General features: G+C 50.7%; 1 protein-coding gene across 7 annotated transcripts; it reads left to right on the top strand.

Moving 5' to 3' along the window:
- Positions 1-5,263: 5,263 nt before the first annotated feature.
- On the top strand, positions 5,264-24,369 carry LOC121459482 (POZ-, AT hook-, and zinc finger-containing protein 1). Of its 7 annotated transcripts, none has more exons than XM_041669299.1 (5): positions 5,264-7,499; positions 8,875-8,938; positions 14,479-14,650; positions 21,192-21,329; positions 22,688-24,369. In XM_041669299.1, the coding sequence occupies exons 1-5, from the start codon at positions 6,229-6,231 to the stop codon at positions 23,104-23,106; spliced, it is 2,064 nt and encodes a 687-aa protein (XP_041525233.1). In that variant the 5' UTR covers positions 5,264-6,228; the 3' UTR covers positions 23,107-24,369. The 7 variants fall into 7 exon arrangements, with proteins under 7 accessions (XP_041525233.1, XP_041525237.1, XP_041525239.1 ...); XM_041669303.1 differs by having other exon boundaries at positions 21,257-21,329; positions 22,688-22,869; XM_041669305.1 differs by lacking the exon at positions 21,192-21,329 and adding an exon at positions 10,022-10,113 and having other exon boundaries at positions 22,688-22,823.
- The last annotated feature ends 539 nt before the right edge of the window (positions 24,370-24,908 follow it).

Here is a 24,908-nt window from a genome sequence, read left to right as displayed (position 1 = left end):
TCACACACATTATAATAACAAAGTGCCAACAATCCTGCTCCTCAGAGGAAGGCTGAGAGGACCAAAGGAGTGGGCATCTTTTACCCAAAGCTACACAGTTGGCAAGAGGAAAGCTGTGGCCTGAACTTTGAACTTGGGTTTGCTTGTCTTCAAACTGTGTTCTATTCCCACTTGAAGGGCCCGCTTGCTGCTGTGGCCAGAAAACCAGCTTTTCCGAGGGTGAAGAAAGTGGGCTGGCTCCTCGTGCCTGTCAGTCCAGCCTGACAAGAGTGAGCAGGCTGGTTTCTGGCTGTCTCGTACCTGTGTTTCTCTTCATATCCCAGAGGGTCCGCTGAGTCAAGCCTGGGTGTTGGAGGTAAAGCCTCAGGAGCTGCCACAGTGTTTGCCTTTCTCATTTGCCCATTCAGCAGTCTGTACAATGTGATCATCAGAGCAGGTACCTCCTGGGATTACGGTAAAGGGTAAACCAAAGAACAGATTTAGTATTCTGCACAGTCAACAATATTAGCTGCTATTATCCGTGCCCAGGCCTTGCCCTTGTGGGACTTTGGAAGGTGTTGGGAAAACACACATTTTTGTTTGTCATTTTTATTATGTTTTAGACAGGGTCCCACTATGTTGCCCTGGTTAGTCTGGTACTCACTACATAGAGCAGGCTGGCCTTGAACTTTTGGGTAATCCCCCTACTTCTGTTTCCTAAGTGCTAAGATTACAGACATGTGCCACCACACCATGCAGGGAAAAAAAACATTTAAAAGGTTTAAATTAATTTATCTATTTGTGTATGAGGAAGTCACAAAGGTCAGAGGACAACCTGAAGTGTTGGCTCTGTGTCTCCAAAATGCTGGCTCCGGGAATTCAACCCAGGTCATCAGGCTTAGCAGCAACACATTTTTATGCCAAGTCATCTTACTAGTTCTAAAAATACATTTTTGAAACAAGATTACAAAATAACACATATAGATAATTTAATAATTAAAAATGTTGGGAAAAACCCAACATCCTTCTTTTCCCAGCTATCTGGGAGGCAGAGACATGAGACTGAGTTTGAGGCCGGCCTAGGCAGCCCAGCAAGCTCCTTTTGGTTTGTTTTAAAGTGGAAAGGGTGTTGTGAACTGCTGTCCACTGGACGTGACAGCATCATGACACTCAAGAGTGCACAGCAGCTACCATCATCTGCACAGCGAGATCCAGCCACTCCACAGTCCAACATGGATGCGAGGACTTGGAGGGCTCCCAAACTAGCTGAGGAGCGATTGACTGTTAATGGCTGCTGGGGGAAACCGAGTCATTTTTCTTGGAGGGTGTGGCCACTGGCAGAGTATCCATGCTCAGGTGGATACCCCACACCAACGGGCACAAACAGCACCAACTGGACTCAGTGAGTTATTAGAAAAATAAAAAGATATGAGATGCGGGGGGAGAAGTACGGGGGTAGGTATAAAAGAGAGCATTTTGATTAGATGTGATCAAGGTTCACTATATATAGGAATAAAAAGTTTTCTAAAAACTAATAAGTAAAAAATAAAAGAGAATGCCTGGCAGTGGTGGTATACACCTTTAATCCCAGCACTCGGGAGGCAGAGGCAGGTGGGTCTCTGAGTTCGAGACCAGCCTGGTCTACAGAGAAACCCTGTCTCAAAAAAACAGAGATAGAGACAGAGAGAAATAAGCAGCAACCAAAGAAAACTAATATATATATATATATATATATATATATATATATGCAGAAGACTCTTCTCTCTCTCTTTCTCTCTCTCTCTAAGACAGGGTTTCTCTATACTGGAACTTGCTTTGTAGACCAGACTGGCCTTGAACTCACAGAGATCCACCTGCCTCTGCCTCCTAAGTGCTGGGATTAAAGGTGTATACCACCACCGCCCGGTTTGTAGCTCTTAACTCTTTTTTTTAATATTTATTTTATTTATTATGTATACAATATTCTGTCTGTGTGTATGCCTGAAGGCCAGAAGAGGGCACCAGACTTCTTTACAGATGGTTGTGAGCCACCATGTGGTTGCCGGGAATTGAACTCAGGACCTTTGGAAGAGCAGGCAATGCTCTTAGCCACTGAGCCATCTCTCCAGCCCTGAGCTCTTAACTCTTGGTAATATCATGGGTTCTTAGGGAATTTTTCCTGTTGCTCCCATATATTTTCTGAAATTCCTATGGTTTCCACAGCCAGGAAAAACTGACAAGAAGAACAGAGCTGTAAAGACTGAATGGGGGCTTTCCTTGTCTGGGCTTCTGCAGAGGGTGGTCCAGGAAAAGGGGGTCCGAACAAAGAGAGAATTGGGACTGGGGAGAGAAGTCAAGAGAAGACTTTTCTGTGTCCTTATTTCTTGTCTGTCTGCTTCTCTGGGCTTTGGAATTCCTGGTGGCAAGATCTGAAGTCTAGTTTGTTTACTAATGTATTCTCTAGCATCTAAAAAACCCACGAAACAAAACAAGAAAGTCTTGCGCTTAGTAGGTGCTCAATCAATGCTAATCTAAGGAATGAGTGAATGACCTCCACAGCTCTTCTTTGCCTGAGAGACAATGATGCTCTTCAGTTTGCTATCCAGCTGGTGCAGAGCCAAAACTGAGGTACACAGTTTCCATGGCAACTGAAGAAGGGCCAACAGGCCAGCAGCAGGAGGCAGACTCAGGGATTGTGAGCTCTGCTTCTCTTCAAGGTGTAGCCTAGAAACTGGGAACAAGGCAATAGGCTCTGTCAACAGAGATGGAGGGGGAAAGATCTTCATAAACAGTTATCCCATTTGTCACCGGGCAGGCTGGTTCAGCCAGTCAATGAGTGCTCAGGTAGGTGAGCTATAAAGGATGGGAGGCTCTAGTCTGGACCCAGAGGTGTCACCTTGAACAAGCATTTTAACCCCTCTGAGTCTCCTTCATAAGAGGGGAGGTTTGATGGAAAGGTGTGTAGTGGAGGTGTGAACGTGCAGCCATTGTGGAAAGGTCTGCTGGTTCCACACGAAGTTAAATACAGAAGCTGGCCATGGCAGTGTATGCTGTAACTGTAGCACTCAGGAAGCCAAGGCAGGGGATTGCCAGCTCTAGGCCAGTCTGAGTTGTGTGTTGAGATTCTATAAAAACATCTGGACGTTTAAAGTTATAGATGCCTGTGGGCCCAAGAGATGGGTGAGATAGAGAACCGGGTTATGGAAAATCTCTGGCTTCGCAGAAGCACCTCCGTGGTCAACTTTGGTATCTTCCCTTGCCTCCAGCTACTTCTCCAAGGAATTCCTGAGTCACTAGGCTTTCTCCAGAATCTGCATTTGCAAAATGGGGCTGTATCCTTTGTTTTCCTTAGAGCACTATGGGTGAGGAGTCCTGAGAACTCTTTTGCAAGGTGAGCCCTCTGGGTACATATGGTACCCAGTTTTTTCTTTTCTTTCTTTTTTTCCTTTTTCTTTTGGACAAGGAATACACAGAGGAAACCTTGTCCTGGAACTCACATCTGTAGATCCACCTGCCTCTGCCTCCCAAATGCTTGGATACAGGGGTGGGCTGCCAACCCGGCAGCATCTGTTTTCGACACATAGCCTACTGAGATCCAGCGCCTAATCATAGGAGCCACTAATGGGGTTCAGACTCCTGGCCAGGAGGACCCATAGCTGAATTGACTCCTGACTCTACCACCAACAGTGTGGGTGTGGGCAAGTCACTCACTTTCCACTTTGTCTGATGTAAATGTAAACATGCACCTCTAACCTGGAGAGAAGTGGATAAGGTGGACGCTGACAAATAAGACCCTTCTCTTTCTGCTCCCCAGCCCTGCCTGAGAAAGAACAGGGCCCTAGAAAACACTAGATGTATGTATGCTCTTTCTTGGAACCCTCAACAGCAAGCACTTCTGGCTCCCAGAATCTGCCTCAAAAATGCTGGGACCGACAGATTAAGGCAAAAACAGGATTTGAGCCCAATGGAACAGATCTTTCTTTAGGGTCAGGGAGTTTTCCTCAAATCTTATCCATCATTTTCTCTAGTAAATCTGGACTGTACTGTCTGAAGAGGGTGAATTCTCCATTAAGAGAGATGCTGCTTTGTCCAGTGTACAGGTTAAGAAACTGGCACATAGAAGTCAAGTAATTGGAACCAAGACACAACCAGAGAGCTCAGGTCTAGGATTTGAACTAGGGTCCTCTTACAGTGCCAGGCCAAGAAGCTTCAGAGAGTGCATGGCTAGGCTCAAGTTAGGCGCGCGGTGGTGGCAACCTCGCGCCGAGTTTAAAGCCTGGCCCGTTCATTTGCATGTTAATACCCAGAATGCTTTTCCACAGACACCGCTTCTTTTAATGGAAGCGCTCAGTTTGGAGCCGTGTAAAGTTTGGAATGTGTATTTCGCTCCCTTGCAACTGTGGGAACTTTGCGCCGGTACACGTGCCTTGCCTAGTCTCAGGCTCTGAGCCCAATGGCTCAGCGGCGGCCCCAGCAAGGCAACCTCCGTGTCCAACCCTCATCTGGTAGCATCCTCAGGCGGGTTAGGGACAAAGCGCTCAGGCCTGGCCGCAGGGTCCGCGGTCAGAGTGCCCGGCATTTTGTTGGGCGGCGGGCGGCAGGCATGCTTCTGGCTTGGGGAAGATCGGGGACACTTCTCGATCCCTAGGTTCCCTACTTTCCCTCAAAACTGCTGGGACGTGCAGGAGCCGTTGATTTTGTCCGTCTTGCCCATCGCCATCACTAGGTTGCTTCCTTGAGCAGGCGACTTTACTGCTCCCTGGGGCACAAAGCCCAAGGAGCGGTGGGTGGGGAAAACGACCTATCTCCCTAGTTATCCAGACACACAGGCCATTTGCCTCGGTCAGTACGAGGCGGGCAGAAGGTTCCGCCTGCGTCGGGCCGGGACCCCGCGTCCTTCTTAGGGCTGCAGAACGGGAGAAGGTCGCAGCCGACTTCTGGGGATTTCGGCCATCAAAGGAGAGCTAGGCAGGGTGCTGATGCCCGCCCGACCTGAGGGTGCGCAAGGCAGACTGGAGGGGGGGCTCAGATCCACACGCTCTGGCCGCCCCTCCCGCACGCTCGCCTACACTCTGGGCGGGCAGCGGAGGGGCCGCTGTTGCTGGTTTGCTGGCTCGGCGCTCGGATTGTATTGGTCGGGGTCGGGAAAGGGGGGGCGCTGAGGCTGCAGCCCCCGGCCCCGCGGGCGGGGTGGGGAGGCGGGGGCTCAGGCTGCGCTAGCATTGGCGGAGCTGGGGAGTGGGGAGGGGGGGCAGGAAGCGGGGGGGGGGGAGCGGAGCTGCAGGGGGGTGTATAAATAGGGAATGGGGGGACGTGCATCCTCCGCTGGGTGAGGGGGGGTGCTCGGCACAAAGAAAGTGGAAAGTTTGCGGCGCTAGGCGGCCCAGGCTAGGGAGCCCGGTGCGCACGTGCGGGGCAGGGACCACCGAGACCCCCCACGCCGAGCTCACTGCTTTTTTTTCTTTCTGCAAGCTGGGGGGGGGTGTTGTTGGTATCGCCCCCTCCTTCTCCTCCCCCCAGGGGTGAAAGTGCAAGAGGAAGTGCAGCCGCTGCCATCTTTCCTCCGTTCCGAACGCACTGAGCCTGGGGCCGCATCGCCGCCGCTCCGCCGCCACCCGTGCCTGGCCTGCGGAAGGGCCCACTCTGCCACTGCCACCCACTCGCTTCGGCCGCCGCCTTCGCCGGCCTCCAAGACCCGGCCTACACCACCGCTCCCGTGCGCGCCGACCGCCGCCTTCGCCTTCGCCTTTTGTTTCCTTTGCTCCGGCGCCCCCGCCCCGGCTCGCGCTTTGCAGGGGACGCAGCGCGCGCCCCCAGCGGGCCCGGGAAAAGCCTCGGAGCGCGCGCTTGCGCTTGCGCGGCGGACCCCTCCTCCTCCCTGCGCGCGCGCGCCTTTTGGCTGCGCGCCGGCGCCGCCTGGCGGGCGGGAGGGGAGGTGGTGGCCGCGTTTGCAGGAGGGGCGCACCTCTTCGCTGGTTTACCCCCTGGAAGGTAGACCGAGAAAAGGAGCCGGGTAGGAGGAGAGCGAGTGCGGCGCCGGGTACGGCGGGGTGTGGGGTAGCTATGTGGGGGGCAGTGCACCGCTGGGTCTAGACGTTCTGATTCGGGCAGGGGGCGTGTGCGCTGGGCGCACCTGCGAGGACTACCCAGCACCGGGCCGCACGTGCCGGGAGTGTGATTTGTCCGCTGAGCAAGGCGTCTCGCTGCCTAGGGGAAGGGACTGGAGACCGGCGAGTGCCCGGCCCGACTAACGGGGAGCGGGCAGCGGCCATGGAGCGGGTCAACGACGCTTCCTGCGGCCCGTCGGGCTGCTACACCTACCAGGTGAGCAGACACAGTACGGAGATGCTGCACAACCTGAACCAGCAACGCAAAAACGGCGGGCGCTTTTGCGACGTGCTGCTACGGGTGGGCGACGAGAGCTTCCCGGCGCACCGCGCCGTACTGGCTGCCTGTAGCGAGTACTTCGAGTCTGTGTTCAGCGCCCAATTGGGCGACGGCGGAGCTGCAGACGGGGGTCCTGCTGATGTGGGAGGCGCGGCGGCGGCTCCGGGCGGCGGAACTGGAGGCAGCCGTGAGCTGGAGATGCACACCATCAGTTCCAAAGTGTTCGGAGACATCCTGGACTTCGCTTACACGTCCCGAATTGTAGTGCGCCTAGAGAGCTTCCCTGAGCTCATGACGGCCGCCAAGTTCCTACTGATGAGGTCGGTCATCGAGATCTGCCAGGAAGTCATCAAACAGTCCAACGTGCAGATCCTGGTGCCCCCTGCCCGGGCTGATATCATGCTCTTTCGCCCTCCTGGAACCTCTGACTTGGGCTTCCCTTTGGACATGACCAACGGGGCAGCCTTGGCAGCCAACAGTAACGGTATTGCTGGCAGCATGCAGCCCGAGGAAGAGGCTGCCAGGGCCACAGGTGCAGCTATTGCAGGCCAAGCTTCCCTGCCTGTATTACCTGGGGTAGACCGCTTGCCCATGGTGGCAGGACCCCTATCCCCCCAACTGCTGACTTCTCCATTCCCCAATGTGGCATCCAGTGCTCCTCCACTGACTGGCAAGCGAGGCCGGGGACGCCCCAGGAAGGCCAACCTGCTAGACTCCATGTTTGGGTCTCCAGGGGGCTTGAGGGAAGCAGGCATTCTTCCATGTGGTCTGTGCGGGAAAGTGTTCACTGATGCCAACCGGCTCCGGCAACATGAGGCCCAGCACGGCGTCACTAGCCTACAGTTGGGCTATATCGATCTTCCTCCTCCAAGGCTGGGTGAGAATGGGCTACCCATCTCCGAGGACCCCGACGGCCCCAGAAAGAGGAGCCGGACCAGGAAGCAGGTGGCTTGTGAGATCTGTGGCAAGATCTTCCGAGACGTGTACCATCTCAACCGGCATAAGCTGTCCCACTCTGGGGAGAAGCCGTACTCCTGCCCGGTTTGTGGTCTGCGGTTCAAGAGAAAAGACCGCATGTCCTACCATGTGAGGTCCCATGATGGGTCAGTGGGCAAGCCGTACATCTGCCAGAGCTGTGGGAAAGGCTTCTCCAGGTGAGAATGGCCCCTTCCCCCACACTCTACCGTGTACTATCTTAGTTATGCCTCTTGAGACAGTTCCTTGCCAGGACAAGGATCTGGGGATGTGGATCTTGTGGGGGTGGAGGGTCACTGGACCTTAACAGAGCATGTCATGTTTAGACAAAATGTTTTAAGAGATGGTGTGGCCAAGAGCTGCATCTGTCCCTTCAGGCAAGTTCTCCAACACTCGGGCACTACTATCCTCCTCCCGAGGCCTATGGGAAGGGGCCGGATTCCTCAGGCCAGGGCCATTGGGCCTCCCCATTCTTCTCCCCTGGTTCCCTTTGTGTTTCCGGCACCAGGCGTGGGGCCCCCTCTGGGGGCGGGAGGCTGGGCTCCTCCCTCGACTTTCCCCGCCTGAATGGCTGCGGAGGGAGGGCCTGAACAAGTGCGTCTAGGACTCCTTATACTCCCGAGGCCCAGATCCTTCACCGGTTTGAGTAGGTCAGCCAGGAGCTGTAGTTCCCAGCTTTGCCCCTCATGTGACCTAGGATCGAGAGGCGTAAAGCCGGCTATCAGGGCTGTTTTGCAATAGTAATACTAGAATCTGATGCGCGCTCTGGCCCACTGGCCCTAGAATCCAGTGAGCCCACAGGTCCTGTGTCTGTTCTCGACAGATGAAAGGCAGAGGCCCTCTTAAACTTTTAGTGAGCCTTCTTGGTAACTGAGGACTTCCTGGGAGCAGGGGGCTGGGTTGTTTTTTTTTTTTTTTTTCCAGTTTGAGAATATTGAATAAAAGGCTGGTTTTAACTGGAATCCTGAGGACCTTGTGTGTGTCAGCTTAGGGACAGGGAATTCCCTCAGAGGGGCCCCAACTTCCAACCAGTCTTACCGGTCAGACAGCCCCTGCCCACCTGCTCTGGCGGGCATCTGGCCTGCCAGCCCAGCTGGGGACTTAAGGCTCCATCCCTGGCCTCTGGGGACTGAATTCCATCCGGGTGGCATTCATTGGCTGCTGTGGCGGGAGAGGCTGGGGGAGGGGAATGCAGAGCTTCTAAGGGGCTTTAGTCTGGACAATGAGTTCCACACCCCCCTCCCAGAAAGGCTGGGGCAAGGCATCCCTGTGTCATTCTAAAGCTGCTGCCTCAGGTCCTAGGAATCATTGAATTTCTACTGGGGGTGGGGTGGGTGGGGTGGGGTTAGCTAGATCAGAGTGAAACATTTGCTTCCCCCCCCCCCCTTGGGGGGGGTTGAGATGCTTGGAGCCAGAGCTGGGTGGTGACTTTGTCTTTGTCTTGCTGGGGTGGAGTCCTCCCTAGGAGAGGAGGTGGGGAGGAGGGAGGGAGACTGACCAAGTTTGGTCCATCTTTTTTGATGTCTTCTTAAAGTCTGTTGCTCTCTTCTCCAGGCCTGATCACTTGAATGGACACATCAAGCAGGTGCACACTTCTGAGCGACCTCACAAGTGTCAGGTAGGGATGGGACCAGGGTGAAGTTGGGTGGAAGAATGTGTTGCTGTGCTCCGAGCCTTTGGCCATGGGCAGGCTGCTGTGTCAGCCAGCTGACTGACCACTGCTTTGCACACACCTCCCACTTTGTCTCTCCAGTGTCTCCCTCGGCCCTCCTTTGTTCTAGACCCCAGCCCTCTTTGCTTCCCCCAGGGCTGAGATCCTCTTTCTTGGTTACTTGGTTCTGTTGCTTAGCTTTCCTGTCCTGGCCTTTGCAGGCTTCTGGCTGGTGGGCCACACTGCCACAAGTGTTGTCCTGGTGAGTCTGACACCTTGCTGGGCCTGGCTGCTGGTTTCCAGTAGTTTTTATGAACTGTAGGGATTGCAAAAGGGCTTCTGCTGGCCCAGCTAACAACCCTTCCCCTGGTTTGAGCTGAGTGGGAACTCAGGTTCCATCAGTGGAGAAAGCATGGCATTAGGAGAGGCTGGAGGTAGGGAGAGGGTGGTCCCATTCCAAGGCAAACAGCAGGAGCAAGGCAAGGCATTCTCTTCCAGTGTGCAATCTCATACGGAAGGCTGGACTGGATTTTCTCCTGTCTGCTTGAATTCTGTCTGGAGGCTCTATGGGCACCTAGAAGATGAGTTTTCCTTCCTGGCCTCTAAGCATTTCTGTGTGATGAAATATACACCGTCTTCTTGGTTGTTTTCCCCTCTGCTGATTTCAAGACAGTGTCGTGAGATACTCCTATAGTCTCTGACAGGGATAGCTACTTCTAACTTGTTGGCCAGCGCAGGTTCCAGGAGACGAGAGGAAGGAATGGATGTGCACAGGAGGGCAGAGTTCCAAGGACTAGGGGTAAGCCTTCTTCACAGAGGCATGGCTAGGCAGACTCTCCCAAGGATGCTGACTCAAGATAGGCCTGCTGGAATCTGTCTTTGCCTTGCTGCTTTCTGCCTCTCCATCTCTGACTCTGTTGTCACAGAGCACATTCTGATTCCCAGGTAGTGTGCTGAGCAGCCCCAGGCAGGATAGGAGGATCCCAGAGGGCAATGGGGGTGTGCCCGATGGCCTGGGGGGGTAACCTGCACTCTCTGCCCTTTTTCCAGGTGTGGGTTGGGAGCAGCAGCGGCCTGCCGCCCCTGGAACCTCTTCCTAGCGACCTGCCATCATGGGACTTTGCCCAGCCAGCTTTGTGGAGGTCGTCCCATTCAGTTCCTGATACCGCCTTTTCCCTCTCTCTAAAAAAGTCCTTCCCAGCCATTGAAAACCTGAGCCCAGCACACTCCAGCAATGCTCTCTTCTGCCCAGCCCCGCCAGGATATCTGAGGCAGGGTTGGACAACCCCAGAGGGTAGCCGGGCCTTTACTCAGTGGCCTGTAGGCTAGCCTGTAGGCTAGCCTGGGTCCTTCTGGAGTGGTGGAGGGGAGTGGTGGCTGGCTGGAAACCTTGCTTTTGGGAGAAGCCAGCAAGATGGTTCCTGCCCACCATTCCCAGATCTTTCCCCCAGCTGAAAGCTCTCAAATAGTGATTAGCAAGGAACACCTTTCTGAATGCCCCCTCCTCAGTCTCTTTCTGAACACTCTTGTCTCCCCTCCCCCTACCTTGACAGGGGATACCCTGGGCAAGCAACCTTGTCTGGGTGACTCTGGAAGTTGGAGATTGTCAGGAGCTAAGCCCCCCCTGTGTGCTTCCCTTTCCATGGCCTCACTTCTCATACTGATTGGGGTTTCTGGCCACCTTCCTCCCACTTGGGAGTAACTCCACCTCCCGAGAAGCCTCTGGCACAGCTTCAACAAGGGTCCATTGTGCTGTTGTGCTCTTCCTCCTCACAAGGTCCTGCTTCCATTTCTGCCTAGTGAGTTAGATGCTCATGGTTGAGTTTTTTTTTTTTTTTTTTCCAGCTGCTCTGCTCAGAACTAAACTAACCAGTAGCTTTGTATTGTGATACATGGCTTTAGGGGCTGACAAAGCAGATAGACACTCCCTCCCCCAGGTCCCTTGGTGTGTCCCTTAAGCCCTGCATACTCTGCTGGGAGATCAGGAGTGAAGATAAAAGTTTTCATTCTAACATTTGAGGCTTTGTGTGTTTTGTCCTTGGTCTGTTATAACAACTGGCATTATTGTCCCTTGGTGTATGAGCCAGCTCCTGCCCTGCCTCTGCCCTTCTGCACACTCTCTCATAGACCTGACCCTGTAGCCAGAACCTTCTGAAGACCCAGCAAGGTATGTGCTGCTGGCTGTCACACTCTAGGCTTAGTTAAACCTCAGGGGCCTCCTCAGCCACAGAGAATGAAAAGGGTCGGTTACTCAGACTGATAGAAAAGCCTTTTGAAGGTAAGGGGCAGGGAGCCTCAGGCTTGAGTCTCCTTAACTGGTTCACATGCCCCAGCCATTGTCCTGGCCTGGAATTCAGCCAGAGCTAAGAGGCTGGAGTGTCTTAGCCCTCTTCCATTGCTTCTAGTGACCCCATGTCTGAGGCTGGTCAGACAAGGATGGGGGGAGGGGGTAACATTCAAGACAAAGGGGCTAAGCCAGTGGAGCTAGACTTTATGTGTTACCCTTAGATTTTTTTTCCTGGCTTTTCAAGGTACCCCTTATGTCTTCTGACTGCTAAGGCCTCTTAGGGTTGGGGGGTCCCATCCTCCAGCTGCCCCAATCAGGACTGAAAGCTTTAGAAAATGTGGTGGGGTGGACATTAAGCATGACAGGCTCAGTGGTAAGTAGTGATGATAGGCCTGTTAACAGTCGCAGACTGTGAGCCTTGGCTGAGCACACAGTAGGCACTTCAAGCCAGGAGGCAGTCACACTATGCTCTTGGTTGGCTGGCTTCCTTTCAGGGCCCTTCTGTTTACTCCCTGTCTGAAGAATGGGGAGTTCTTTCTTCTGGGTCTCCTCTTTAAGGTCTGTCTCCCTCAGCCCCTTCATGTGACTAGCCTCTTTTGTGTTCTGTGCGGTCAGAAGTTCTGATTGGCCCAGACTTGGACTCACACACAGAAAAGCCCGGGGACTCCAGCCACAGAGGCCAATTGAACAGGAAAGCCAACAGTTACTTTAGTTTGGATGTGTATCAAGGTGGTAGTTTTTATTGTGCCTTCTTTATTCCAATAGGAGAGTGGAGGACAAGGTAGAGGATGCCAGCTGCATCTTCAGTTTTAATTTTGCTTAATTAATCCCCAAATATTTAATCCATTTGAGGATAATCTAGGGTTAGCTGTCCATTATTTTAGGTACCAAAGTACGACAGGGCAAAGCCTTTAAAGGAAAGATGGGAAATGGTTGTCAAGAGAAACAAGGTATCTTACTCTCCAGAAAGAGGAAGACAATCCTTCCACCTGGTCATGTTTGAGAGTAAAATGTTCTTGGTAGTTGAGGTGGCACACACCTTTGATCCCAGTATTTGGGAGTGAGGCAGTGGATCTCTGTGTTCACTGTCAACCTGGTCTACATGATGAGCCTATGTTTCAAAAATTGAAAACAAGCACCCACACTCTCACAGCGGAGCTAGCTCTTATCCCTGGATGACCACATGTCTGTCCCTCTCCCCCAGAGGTGTGTTTATGAGAGCCCTTGCTGTGGTTTACAGGGCGCTAGCCTGGGTGGCAGAGTCTGAACAGCCCTCTCACTGTGGCCTATCACTGGGTCATGATGATAAATAACCTTGAGACTGAATAGCCAAGATGCTTTCTAGGTTGTCCAGGTGCTGGAGTTTGCCTGCACATCCTTGCCCCAAGTACACAGGGTCAGTGTCAACACCTTTCTTTCTAGAATGCACCTGTATTGCCTTCAGAAGCGGAAAGGGTATAGACTTGAGGTCAGTTCTCAACTCACAGGGCATCTGTCTGCCCAGCTATACACTGGTCAAGACAAAAAGACCTCTGTGTAGCTGGAAGATGGCTTGGAGACTGATCTGGTCAGGGTGTTTAGATTGTTCCTTTCTCTGCTATTTGAGCCTTGGGCAAGTACACTATCTCATGTTAGCTTCCACATTTGTCAAAGAAAAACATAAAAGCAGAATGATACTAGGGTGACCTGTTTAAGTTAGCACTGTTTACTTGTGATGACAGAGAACAGGAGCCGGCTTGTGCTGGTGCAGGTGTCTGGTGTTGAGGAGGGAAATGGTGGCGGCATCTACCTCCATGCATTGCTGTCAGCTTCATGCTTTGACTGTACAGTAAGGACATACATATGTGTATGTGAGGACAGTGGTCAGACACTTACTTTGAGATTTCAGGTTATCAAGACCCACTTCTAACAGGAAATAAAGGCAGCTCCCTTCTGGCAAGCTGATGGGGTAGCGGATTAATAGCAGCACCCTCCACTGTGAAGGTTGCTTTCTCTTACAGCCCTAAAGCGAAGCACACACAGGGAAAAGAAATTTAAGTTCAATTTGACTTTAGCCCCTGAGGCATCTCCATGGAACCAAAATAGCTTGAAAGCCACTGGGTCTGCCTCTTTTCAAGGCTTTGTGACATTCTGTGTTCCACAAGGCACCCCAGCCTTTGCATGCCCCAACAGAGGAAGGGATGTTGGGGAGAGATAATTGCTAGGGAGCAAGATCCTCATTCTCAGGGTGTGGGTTCTGACCGTTACTTCACAGTTACAGAGCCAAGCTGCGAGTTGTGCTGGGTTGTACCTTTCAGTGGCTGCACATTCCTAGAGTGTGCAGGGGTAACAGCCTGCCTTAGGGGCCTGCTAAATGCGTGAGCCACAAAACACCAACGTCTCTGTATCAGTCTGAGCTCAGAGCCTGCCCCGCCACGCTGGTGTCACTCTTCTTAGCAACCCTTCTCCACCATAACATTGCACAGATGTCCTCAATGCCTGCAGCCCACTTCCTCCATTCTCACATTAGCAGAACTGACACTATCATTTTATAAGCTGCTTTTTAAATTCACATTACAAGAATATTATGAAGTGTTATCTTTGTACTTTGTCCTGCCTTTTCCATTTCCCTGTGGCCAAGACAAATGTCATATTTGAATGAAGCAAATATACTGGAGTCTTTGAATAAAGCAATAAGGGGAAACCCTGGGATAGGGAGCAGGAAGACTGGTTTATGTACTGTAACTCACTTATTGCCATTGCTCCTAAAGTCAGTGCTTTGTGGTTAAGAACGAGCAGATGTAGAGGTGCACACCTGTGATCCCGGCACTCTGCAGAAGGATGAGCAGTTCAAGGTCAGGTTCAACTACACGGACTTTGAGGTTAGCCTGCGATGTATGAGACCCTGTCTCGGAAAATCAAAGGTGGGGAGAAAGAAAATGAACAAATACTTAACTCTTCACTCAGTAGAGGAGCATAGGACTTAACTGGTCATGTCTTGAGCTTGTCTGTCTGTGGTAAAGAACCAACAATTCTATCTCATATCCCATGAAATAGCACTGTGGCAAGGAAGGGCAGCCCCTTGGCATTGTGAGTAGAGCCTTACCTACTCTACCTGAACCACCCAGCTTTCTAAAGGGACTGATTGCACAAGGTAACAGAAACGGCTTTGCTTCCTGGTGTACTCGGCCAAGTGTGAGATGTCTGTTGTTCCTCATCTTGTTTTCCTTTCTGAACTCAGACCTGCAATGCCTCTTTTGCTACTCGAGACCGTCTGCGCTCCCATCTGGCCTGTCATGAAGACAAGGTACCCTGCCAGGTGTGTGGGAAGTACCTGCGGGCAGCATACATGGCAGATCACCTGAAGAAGCACAGCGAGGGACCCAGCAATTTCTGCAGTATCTGTAACCGAGGTAATTTTCCCATTGTCTCCTCACTTTAGAGGATGGGCCTGATCTTGTGGAGAGCCCACTCTTCCCGGACTGAGAAATGCCTTCACCCAGGCTTTGAGCACATCTCTCAGCTAGTTGTCTGAAACCTCTCCCTTTCCAAGAGGCTTGGGTGCTTAAAAGAGCCCAAGAGACTTAATAATGGGAACAGAAGGAAAGAGGTGATTCCCCCAACTCGGGGTCAAATACACCTTCCACAGTGGCAGGATAGATGAATTCACAAATACACTAAACAGAGGTTGGCTAGCAAATGAGACTCAACAGCCAGGGAAGGAGGCTGGATCTGGAGATGAGCAAGAGACAAAAACTTTCTGGCATAAATATTTAAAAGATTCCAAACATATTGTGGTCTTGATGAAAGAAAGGCAAAATGGAAGGTGCTCTGAGAGGACAGTGCGTTGAGGCGAAGGTTGGCCTGTGTGGTGTCTAGCTGTGGCAGCAGTGTTATTTTGGATGAAGTCCGCCATGTTCCTGAGGCTCTGCTGGGTAGAGTTGGCTGTCGGAAGTGCTGGGAGTTTGTTTGCAAGCAGTGTCTGTGCTGAAGGAGGTTGGGGCGAGGCTGCTGCTGGCTTTGGCCACTTGGGCATGTTGCTTGTTGTTTCCCGGGGCCTCTTGTGTCAGTGTTTTAGTAAGTCTAGTATCTGACTTAATGGGTTGAACACTGAACCAGGAATCAGGAGACAGGGTTCAGTTTCAGCCTTTGCTATGTAGCTTTGGGCTCTCCTTGCCTTGCTTCTTCTCTTAAAAGTGATTAAGAGCCTTCCCCTTTCCATCTCATGGGGTTGCTGTTGAGTACCCTAAGAGAAAGTAACTGAGAATTCTTGTACCTTTGGGACACCCCTCCTTATACTGTAAAAGGGTAAAATGGTTTGATGCTGCTTCCTGATAGTCTGGTTTGGACAAGGCACAGGACCCCCTGCAGGGTGCTGTCTCCGTGAGGCACACTGCTGGGTAGATGTTTTCTTGGAGTCCTGGAACCAGGTGCCTTCCAGAGACCTCTCTCTGATTTGCCTTGAATGCAGCCACTAGCGGCTTCAGCAGCTTCAGTGACTTCGTTTCCCTCGAGGTGCAAATGTTGGGGTGGTGAGGGCAGGCATCTTAGAAAGCTGGTTTCTGCCTCGTTTCATCCTAACCTGGCTTCCAGAGAGTACCTCCAAATACCTCTAAACTTGCCGAAAAGCACCCTCAGAAGGACTTTGTCAAGTTTTCCCTATCCTGGACTGGTTCCGTTGGCAGAGCTGAGCGCTGTGAAAAGGATGTTAATAAAACCGGAAGTCCAGCCTGGATGACAGGCTCAGGCAAGAACTGCACAGCAGCCCAGGTGGGGCAGCAGCGAGGTTCACCCATCAGGACACAGTTTTCCTCAAGAGCTGCAAAGAGGACTTGAAAACCAGCCACAAGCCATGTGACTAGAGTGTGGCATTCACAGAGTAAAGCCAGAGCCTACCAAGACTGTGGACACAGGCTCGAGAGCAGTCTTCAGCAGCAAGTCCCACTCCTCCAGGACCAACCTGTGCTGAGTGCTCAGAAGAGAAAACAGCTGCAGCCATTCTCAGGCGAGGAAAAGCTGGATGCCGCCTCTGGAAGACCAAACGGACAGCAACACACAGACGCCGACAAAACAAGAGGGTGGAAGAGGATGAGGGGGCTCTGTGTCATCCTTTGCCCTGTGCCACCAAGGAATCAGGCTTAAATAAATGAATGTTCTTGGAGCTGGGCTTGTGAATTGATGGTAGAGCACCTGCCTGGCATGTCATGGCTTTTTGTCCAGTCCCAGGCACTGCAGAATAGTCTCAGGTGAGACTGAATCAGGTGAACTCACAGGTATCTTCTTCTAGTCCAATAATATTTTGTTACATTTTTTGGATTATTTTTAAATTGTGTGTGTGCGTGTGTGTGTGCGCGTGTGTACCATGTATGTACAGGAGCCCATGGAAGACATCAGATCTCCTAGAACTAGAGTTACAGGAGGTAGTGAGCCAGGATGTGGGTGCTAGGAACCAAAATTGGGTGCTGTTACAGAGGATTGTTTTTAACCACCGAGCCGTCTTTCTATCCCTACTGTTGTTGTAATAGGAGCGGCGGGGCTGCGTCCCCAGCACCCCGGCCGCCTGCTAGCTTATTCCCCGAAAAAATTACACGGAAACTGTATTCTTTTGAACACTGCTTGGCCCATTAGCTCTAGCCCTTACTGGCTAATTCTGATATCCCGATCAACCCATTTCTAATAAACTGTGTAGCACCGGTCTTACTGGGAAAGATTTAGCATGTCTGACCTGGTGGCTTGCTTCATTGCGTGCGTCTGCCCAGGAGAGGGGAGGATGGCCTCTGCTCCAGAGAGCGGAGCTGTCGAGTCTGCCCGGGAGAGGGGAGCATGGCGTCTCTGCGCTCACTTCCTCTTCCTCCCAGCATTCTGTTCTGTTTACTCCACCCACCTATGTTCTAACCAGTAAAATGGGCCAAGGCAGTTTCTTTATTTTTTAACCAATGACCTTCCTCCATCATACTGTGAAGCCCAGGCTGGCCTCAGCTTGCAGAATTGCTTGTGATCTTTGCATTGGAGAGACTGAGGCAAGAAGACAGCTCAAATTCCAAGCCAGCTAATGCTACACAGCGAGCTCTTGTCACAAAGGAGGTCAGGCCTAGTGGCCTGTTCCTGTGGCACTTACAGGGCTGAGGCAGGAGTATTCTCATGAACTCAAGGATAGCCTGGGCTAAATGGCAATTACTAGGCCAGACAAGACCTTCTGCCATAAAACAGAACAAACAACAACAAAAATACACAAGAGGGGGTTAGAGAGATGACTCAGAGATTAAGAGCACTTAGCTGCCCTTCGAGAGGACCTGCCTTCGATTCCCAGCACCTACGTGGCAGTTCACAGCTGTCTGTAACTCCTGTTCAGGGGATCCAGCACTCTCATTCAGACATACCTGCAGGCAAAACACCAATGTACATAAAATAAAAATAAATAAACACACAAACACACAAGTGGAGGCCAGGTGTGGTGATGCACACCTTTGATCCCAGCACTTGGGTGGCAGAGGCAGGCAGATCTCTTGGGTTCAAGCCAGTCTGGTCTATAAAGTGAGTTCCAAGACAGCCACGGTTACACAGAGAAACCCTGTCTTGAAAAACAAACAAAACACACACAAAGGAAACTTTCTCCTGTCAGATGAGCACGAGGGCAGCAAGGTGGTGCTGTGCCACTCTCCTGCACTGGCAGTCTTAATACACTGTTAGATTTGGCCCCTCCAGGGTTTGGACACAGAAAACGCAGTCCCCAGTCTCTGCAGGGACACAGATGAGAAAATACAACTGAAGAATAGTGGCCTCGCGCCATAACAAACTCTGTTTCTGGAGAGGATCAGACTTACTGGCAGCAGTCACATGTGTGCTCAGTGCTTCCATCATGGAGGCCCAACATCAAGCTGAGTAGGTGGGTGAGCTTAGAATTTCAGCTAAATACACTTGGCCTCAAAGATATGTTCTGCCCAGAAACTCAGTTTCTGTTTCATCCCAACACTTGACTTGCTGAGTTGCTATGTTTAAGCTCTGGGCTTTAAGTGGCAGCTGTGGGTCTGTTCTTGCCACTTTCTAGTTAAGTTTGCTATAGGTAGTACCATCCGCAAGCAGGAGAAAGTCAAGGGAATCCAGCCACATATTCCACAGAATGGTTTCTGGGAATATACAGCATGTTTTTATTGAGTATCTGCTGTATTTTCTTGGTAGATCACTCTCCCTACACAGAGTGCTTTTCTTTCCATTCACTTTGACTGTAGTAGACTTGTTCTGGCATTCCATGAGGGGGCTTCACTCTACTTCAGAGGCCCCAAAGGAATGAAAAACCAAAGAAAAATTCTCTTGTGAATTGGTAGCATTGTATCATCAGAAAGTTCTGTTGTCTTATACTGGTTTCCAGGGCCACTGTGTCCTGTTGGGTGTGTTTGGGTTTTACAATGCTACCTGGAGGGGTAGGACTAAAAGCCTCCTTCTCTTCTCTTTAGCCTTGCCGACCCGTTCTTGGCTATAGCCTACTTCTTAGGAATGTCTGTCCTCCAGTGTCTGGCCTCAGGCCAAGCACTTAAGTATAGCCCAAACAGCTCCCCAGGCAGGCCAGACAACTAGCACCTGGTCCAGGTCAATCTTTGAAGTAACTGTATTAAGAAAGGAAATACTCTCCTAATCACACATTTCCCTCGAGGACCACCACCACCTGCTATCCTCAGGAGTTTTTGCTAAAGAAAGTTCCCATAAGCCAGCCCTCTGTTTCCTGGCAGCCCATTCTAACACATTCATTACCGCACAGTTGTGGTGATGATAATGAACCCTATTGCACAAGTCCAAAGGACTTTTTTGTTGTTTGTTTTAAAGCTCAAGGGCAATTTTTTACTAGACTTTGAAAGAAAATTATCAGGGTATATTAGGCAGAGTTCTCTAGAGGAACAGAACTGATAGAATGTAAGTGTGTGTGTGTGTGTGTGTGTGTGTGTATAAGAAAAGGTGATTTATTAGAATGGCTTACAGGCTGTGGTCCAGCTAGTCCAACTGTGAGTGGCCTAGCTTGCTCATACTCTCAATACCTTTCATTGGTAGAGAGAACAAGCTTCCTTCTTCCAAGTTTTTTATATAAGCTGCCAACAGAAGATGTGGCCCAGATTAATGGTGGATCTTCCCATCTCAGAAGAGCCAGACTAAAAGTGGGTTCACTTCAAATTATTTAATTAAAAAAATCCCTCACAAAGCCAGGCGGTGGTGGCGTAAGCCTTTAATCCCAGCACTTGGGAGGCAGAGACGGGGTCTCTGTGAGTTCAAGGACAGTCTGATCTACAAGAGCGAGTTCCAGGACAGCCAGGGCTGTTAGGCAGAGAATCCCTGTCTCAGGGGAGAAAAAAGAACCCTAACAGGTATACATGACATGGCTGCTTGAGTTTTAGTTAATTCCAGATGTAGTCAAGCTGACAACCAAGAATAGCCATCACACAGGTAGACAAGTAGCTGCTGGGAAAACAGGAGGAAAAAGTCTGTCTTGCCTTTTAAATTAAGAATGTGACATGCCCACCGGGCAGTGGTGGCGCACGCCTTTAATCCCAGCACTCGGGAGGCAGAGGCAGTCGGATCTCTGGGAGTTCGAGGCCAGCCTGGTCTACAAGAGCTAGTTCCAGGACAGGCTCCAAAGCTGTCTCAAAAAACAAAAACAAACAAACAAACAAACAAAAAAGAATGTGACACATATGAAAATTACTAAGTCTCTTATTTACTAATCGGTAAAATGAGTATAAAATAATAATTTACAACAGGTAGAGTGTTTGGGGAACTTTGTAGAGTACTTCTTGCAGCACGCTGGGCCCTCGCACACTAAGAGCATTTAAAAGTGAACCTTTCGCGGAGCAGTGATGACACACGCCTTTGATCCCAGCACTCAGATGGATCTCTGAGTTCAAGGCTATCCTGGTCTACAGAGCAAGTTCCAGGACAGCCAAGGCTACACAGAGAAACCCTGTCTCAAAAAACCAAAAATATAAATAAATGTAATGAAACAAACTTAAATGGAAGCTGAAATACCTAAATGTGCTGGCCAGATCTGGAGTGGATTAAAGGAATAAAATGAGGGCACTGACCTAAGTGAGCATTATAGTAAAAAGCTTTGGCTCCTGCTAATGGTCCTTTCTGATCCTTGACTATGGTGGGATTTAATGACACACTTCCTCCCTGTCAAACTCAAGTCAGTCATTTTATTGGCCTGCCTGATTCTGTGGCTGTCGTCCTTGCAAGGCCTTGTGACATTTGTGGAAACTGGCTCAAGACCTGTTCTTCTAGCCTGAGATACTCGTACCTTAAACTGACTGCCACACAAGGAGTAAAGTGGAGCAGCTCTGCGATGCCTGGAGATCATCCTACGAGAACCTGACAGATGTTCCTAGACCAAATCCAGAAGACCACCATGGACAAGGGATGACCACGCTGCCACTTTTGTGTAACTCCCTGTCTCTGTTCTTCAGAAGGTGGAATCGGTTCTTAAATTATTGTTCTGAAGGTGGAAAAATTAAAATAGAGCATGCTCCAACATGCTCTATCCCCTGGAAGCTTCCTTGGGGACTTCATTTGTCTCCATTGGGTTTCCCTGTAAGTGATAATAAGCAGGCTTCTGCTGGCTGGAACCCCATATGCTTATCTGACCACATTTCTAGCCATGGTCTCTGCAGCTGACATGGGCCTGTGCGACATCACTCAAATCACCTGGTACTGAGGCACCAAGTGAGCCAAGCTGGCTGGCCTGGGCCCTTCAATATAGCCTTTCCAGAGAAGCTGACTCATGGACAGTGGCACTCTCCATCCTGACCTCATGGCCTGACGTGATTGCAGATGTTTCTGAGCCAAGGAGAGGACCCCTTCCAGGTGCAGCTGACCAGGAAATGCTAGCCAGAGCTGCCAAAGAAAAGGCATGGGGAGCAGAGAGTTATCTCTTGCTGGCTGTGGGATCTCATCTCCTTTTGTCTTGTTTAGGTTTCTCCTCTGCCTCCTACTTAAAGGTCCATGTTAAAACCCACCACGGTGTTCCCCTTCCCCAGGTCTCCAGGCACCAGGAACCCATCCTGAATGGGGGAGCAGCGTTCCACTGCGCCAGGACCTATGGCAACAAAGGCAAGCGACCCCTTGCTCTGCACTTTGCTTCTCTGCGCAGACTGTGTTGTGGGGGCGCTGGGCCGGGTGGTGGGGAGGCAAGAATCGCAGTGCTCTCCAGGACAAAGTTATCATGGGTATCTCACTCCCAAGTGAGTGAGGCTTTAGGGTACTGCTGATCCAGCCTGCCTCCTCTTCCCCAGCCTTCCTTCCTCTTGGGTAGCCCCTATTGTCTGGAGCCCTGCAGGGTTGCCCTAGGGACAGAAGAGGAGCACTGCATGATGAATTACTCTGGGTCTACCCACTGCCTGTTGCCCTGTAGGATGGTATGGACCTGTGGCTGAACGCTTTCTCCTTGGTTGTTACTATGGGTGGGTGGGAGCCAGTGGCTGGCTTCTTCCATGGTATCGGTGGTTTGTTGCCACAAGTGGCCTTTTCCAAGGAGCCTCTGGCTGCATTTGTGAGATGCATGGCAGTAAATGAGCTACCTGATTGCCTCTGATTTGGAGTTGGTTTGTTTGACAAGAGTTCCAGGCTTACCGTTAACTTGGTTCATGTTGTTTGGTGTCTCGCTGTTATTGCCTTTTCGCCAGGGGCATGGCAGATGGTAGAGATGGCATGCTCCATGCTCCCATCACAGACCTCCCATCCTGGCATGGCTCTCTGGACCCAGGCAGGAAGCTGTTATTTGGCAGTAGACCCCAGTGTGGGCCAGGCAAGGTAGGACAGTAAGGGGCATTTCTTGGTGTGGATGGGGCTACCCAGCTGACAAAGTTGTTCAGAGTTGCTGTTCTGTGTACTTTGGCTGTATGGTCCTGGAAGGGTCTCTGCAGAAGTGGAAAGGTTGTAAAAGCCTCATGTAAGGGTTGGTGCTGTCTGAGCCATTAGGAAGATCTAGCTGAGTAGAGGATCTCATGGTTCCAGTTTTGCCTGCTTTGTGAAGATAGCCACTGGCCTAGTGCAGCGGACAGGCCACTGACACATCTGCTCATCATAATCAGAATAGTTTTACTCCAGAGGCACCTCTGGAAGCACCTAGGAATTGGACGTCTCTGGGTTGTTCTGGGCAGAGGTAGGAGGGATCCCCTCCTAGCCTTCCTTCCTTTAAGCAGGCTGAGATGATGGTGAACTCTACACACACATCTGCATGAAGAGTTTAAAGTGAAGGGAGGCTGGTGGCCCCGGGCACTGTCATCTTGCTCCTATAGGCATTCTAGACTCCTAGACAGACCAGCCAAACCTCCGTGGGTTCTGCCAGGTTAGTTAATGGCCAACTATCCCTCCAGAGCCTGTGAGCTGGCCTCTCATGGTCCCTCCAGGAGGGGACAGATCCAGTGCCTGACCTCATCTCTTCCCTGGTTTTTTTTTTTTTTTCATAGAAGGCCAGAAATGCTCACATCAGGATCTGATTGAGAGCTCTGATTCCTATGGTGACCTCTCAGACGCCAGTGACCTGAAGACACCAGAGAAACAGAGTGCCAACGGCTCTTTCTCCTGTGACATGGCAGTCCCTAAAAACAAAATGGACTCTGACGGGGAGAAGAAGTACCCATGCCCTGAATGTGGGAGCTTCTTCCGTTCTAAGTCCTACTTGAACAAACACATCCAGAAGGTGCATGTCCGGGCCCTTGGGGGTCCCTTAGGGGACCTAGGCCCTGCCCTTGGCTCACCTTTCTCTCCCCAGCAGAACATGTCTCTTCTTGAGTCCTTTGGATTTCAGATTGTCCAGTCAGCGTTTGCGTCATCTCTGGTGGATCCTGAAGTGGACCAGCAGCCCATGGGGCCTGAAGGGAAGTAAGACGTACTGTGTCCCCACAGAACAGCCTCTGGGGACTGCCAAGAAATGCTGCAAATGTGGAGGGAAGTGATGTCTTTGGGTTCTGGAGCTGAGAGATTTTTATTCATTTTTAACCTCCATCCCTGCCCCTACCCTACTCCCCTTCCTGTCCATCACCCATTTCTCCTGATGGCCTTAGAAACAAACAGACTCTCATCCGATACTCTCTGCAGAAATATTTGAGAGACCAGGTATGGGACAAGGGCAGAAAACACTACATAGGCCTCTCCAGCAGCACCGGTCCTGGTTCTTCTAGTTCTGAGTGAGAGCTTCTGGTACTCAGCTCTTGGTGATCTTGGATCTCAGTGGTTTTGGTGCCCCCTACCCCCAACTTCTTTCATTCCTCATCCCCCTTCCTATGTCCTCAAAAGGAAATTACAGTTGGGTCTCTGCCCTCTCATGGCCAACTATTTTTAAGAAAGCCAGAAACCTACAGCATCCCATGGACTATAGTATGAGTGTCCTCTGAGAGCCCTTTGAGGTTGGCCCTGGTCTTCCTGAGATACTGGAAGCTAACATTTCACTGCCAGGACAAGCTTATCTACTGAGGACACATCTACCCCAAATTCCAGTTTCTTACTTGATTTTAGCCATTCAACTTGCTGTTGGGTTTTGATCTCTAATTCTTATTCTTGTTATTTTTAGGACCAGTTGTAGTGAGTTGCTACTGAAAGCTACCCCAGGTGACACAGAGCTCTTTGTAAACCGCAGTCACACTTTAGGGTTAGTATTAAACTTTGTTTAGATGTACCATAATAAACTTGGCTAGTTGTTTGAAGTCTATGGAAGAAATAGTTTTATGCAAAATTTTAAAAAAAAAATTCCAGTCTGATCAGGAAGCGATTTCAATGGTGTTGGGGGCCAGGAAAGTTGAAGAGCCTCAGGTAGAGACATTGTGTACCTTGGTTGTGTTACACTTGAGCAAGCCCAGGTTGACCTTGTGATGTGAATTGATCTGATCAGACTATATTAAAAACATTAGTATGATACTCTGCCTGCTCCCCTGAGTCCAGTTTTTCAGCTGTGTCTTTGGGACCTGGACATCAGCAGTCTATACCCCTTGTCAGGGAGGGGCAGTAAATGATTCTCCATTGCACCAGTTCCCTGTGCCTCATATGGGTAGATGTTCCCACCAAAAGACAGGTTTCCAGGACTCATTTACTCATTCAGTTCTTGTTTGCACTGCTGTGTACCAGGTATGTTTTTAAGCTCTGTAATAACAAAACAGCCCTTGGCCTGACTACAAGATTTAAGTATGGCTTTCAGGCAATGAGGAGTACAAGAGGAAAATGGCAAAAGGTGATGATGGGTTGGTGACAGCTAGTAGGTAGGGTAGCCCCCTCAAAGCAATGACCTGTTACAACTGGGAGAATATGTCAGGGAGAGAAACATGACCAGGAGGTTCACCCTCACATGTTGTAGGTGGTTTTGTTGTTCATTAGTTGTGAATGTATGAAGAGAAGATAGTCTTAGTTCTGTGTATGTATGTGCACATGTGGAGGCCAGAGGACAGTCTCCAGTGCTGTTCTAGAGGAGCCATCCACCTTGTTTTTAAAGGTGCTCTCTCACTGACCTGGAATTCGCCAAGTGGGCTAGCCTGCAGGCCCCTGGAATCCACTTCCAGTTCTGGGATTACAAGTGCACAGCACTGACATGGGCTCAAGGGCTCAAACTCAGGTCCTCATGTTTGCAAGACAAGCATTTTACCAACTGAGCCCCTAAAAGGAGAATTAATGGAAACAAAAACCAATCACAAGCCGGGC

This window comes from Microtus oregoni, unplaced genomic scaffold (assembly GCF_018167655.1).
Source record: "Microtus oregoni isolate MIOR12 unplaced genomic scaffold, Mior012 000019F_ref0000042, whole genome shotgun sequence".
Classification (NCBI taxonomy): Eukaryota; Metazoa; Chordata; class Mammalia; order Rodentia; family Cricetidae; genus Microtus; species Microtus oregoni.
Note: the sequence above shows the minus strand (reverse complement) of the source record. Positions and strands in the feature narration are given on the sequence as shown.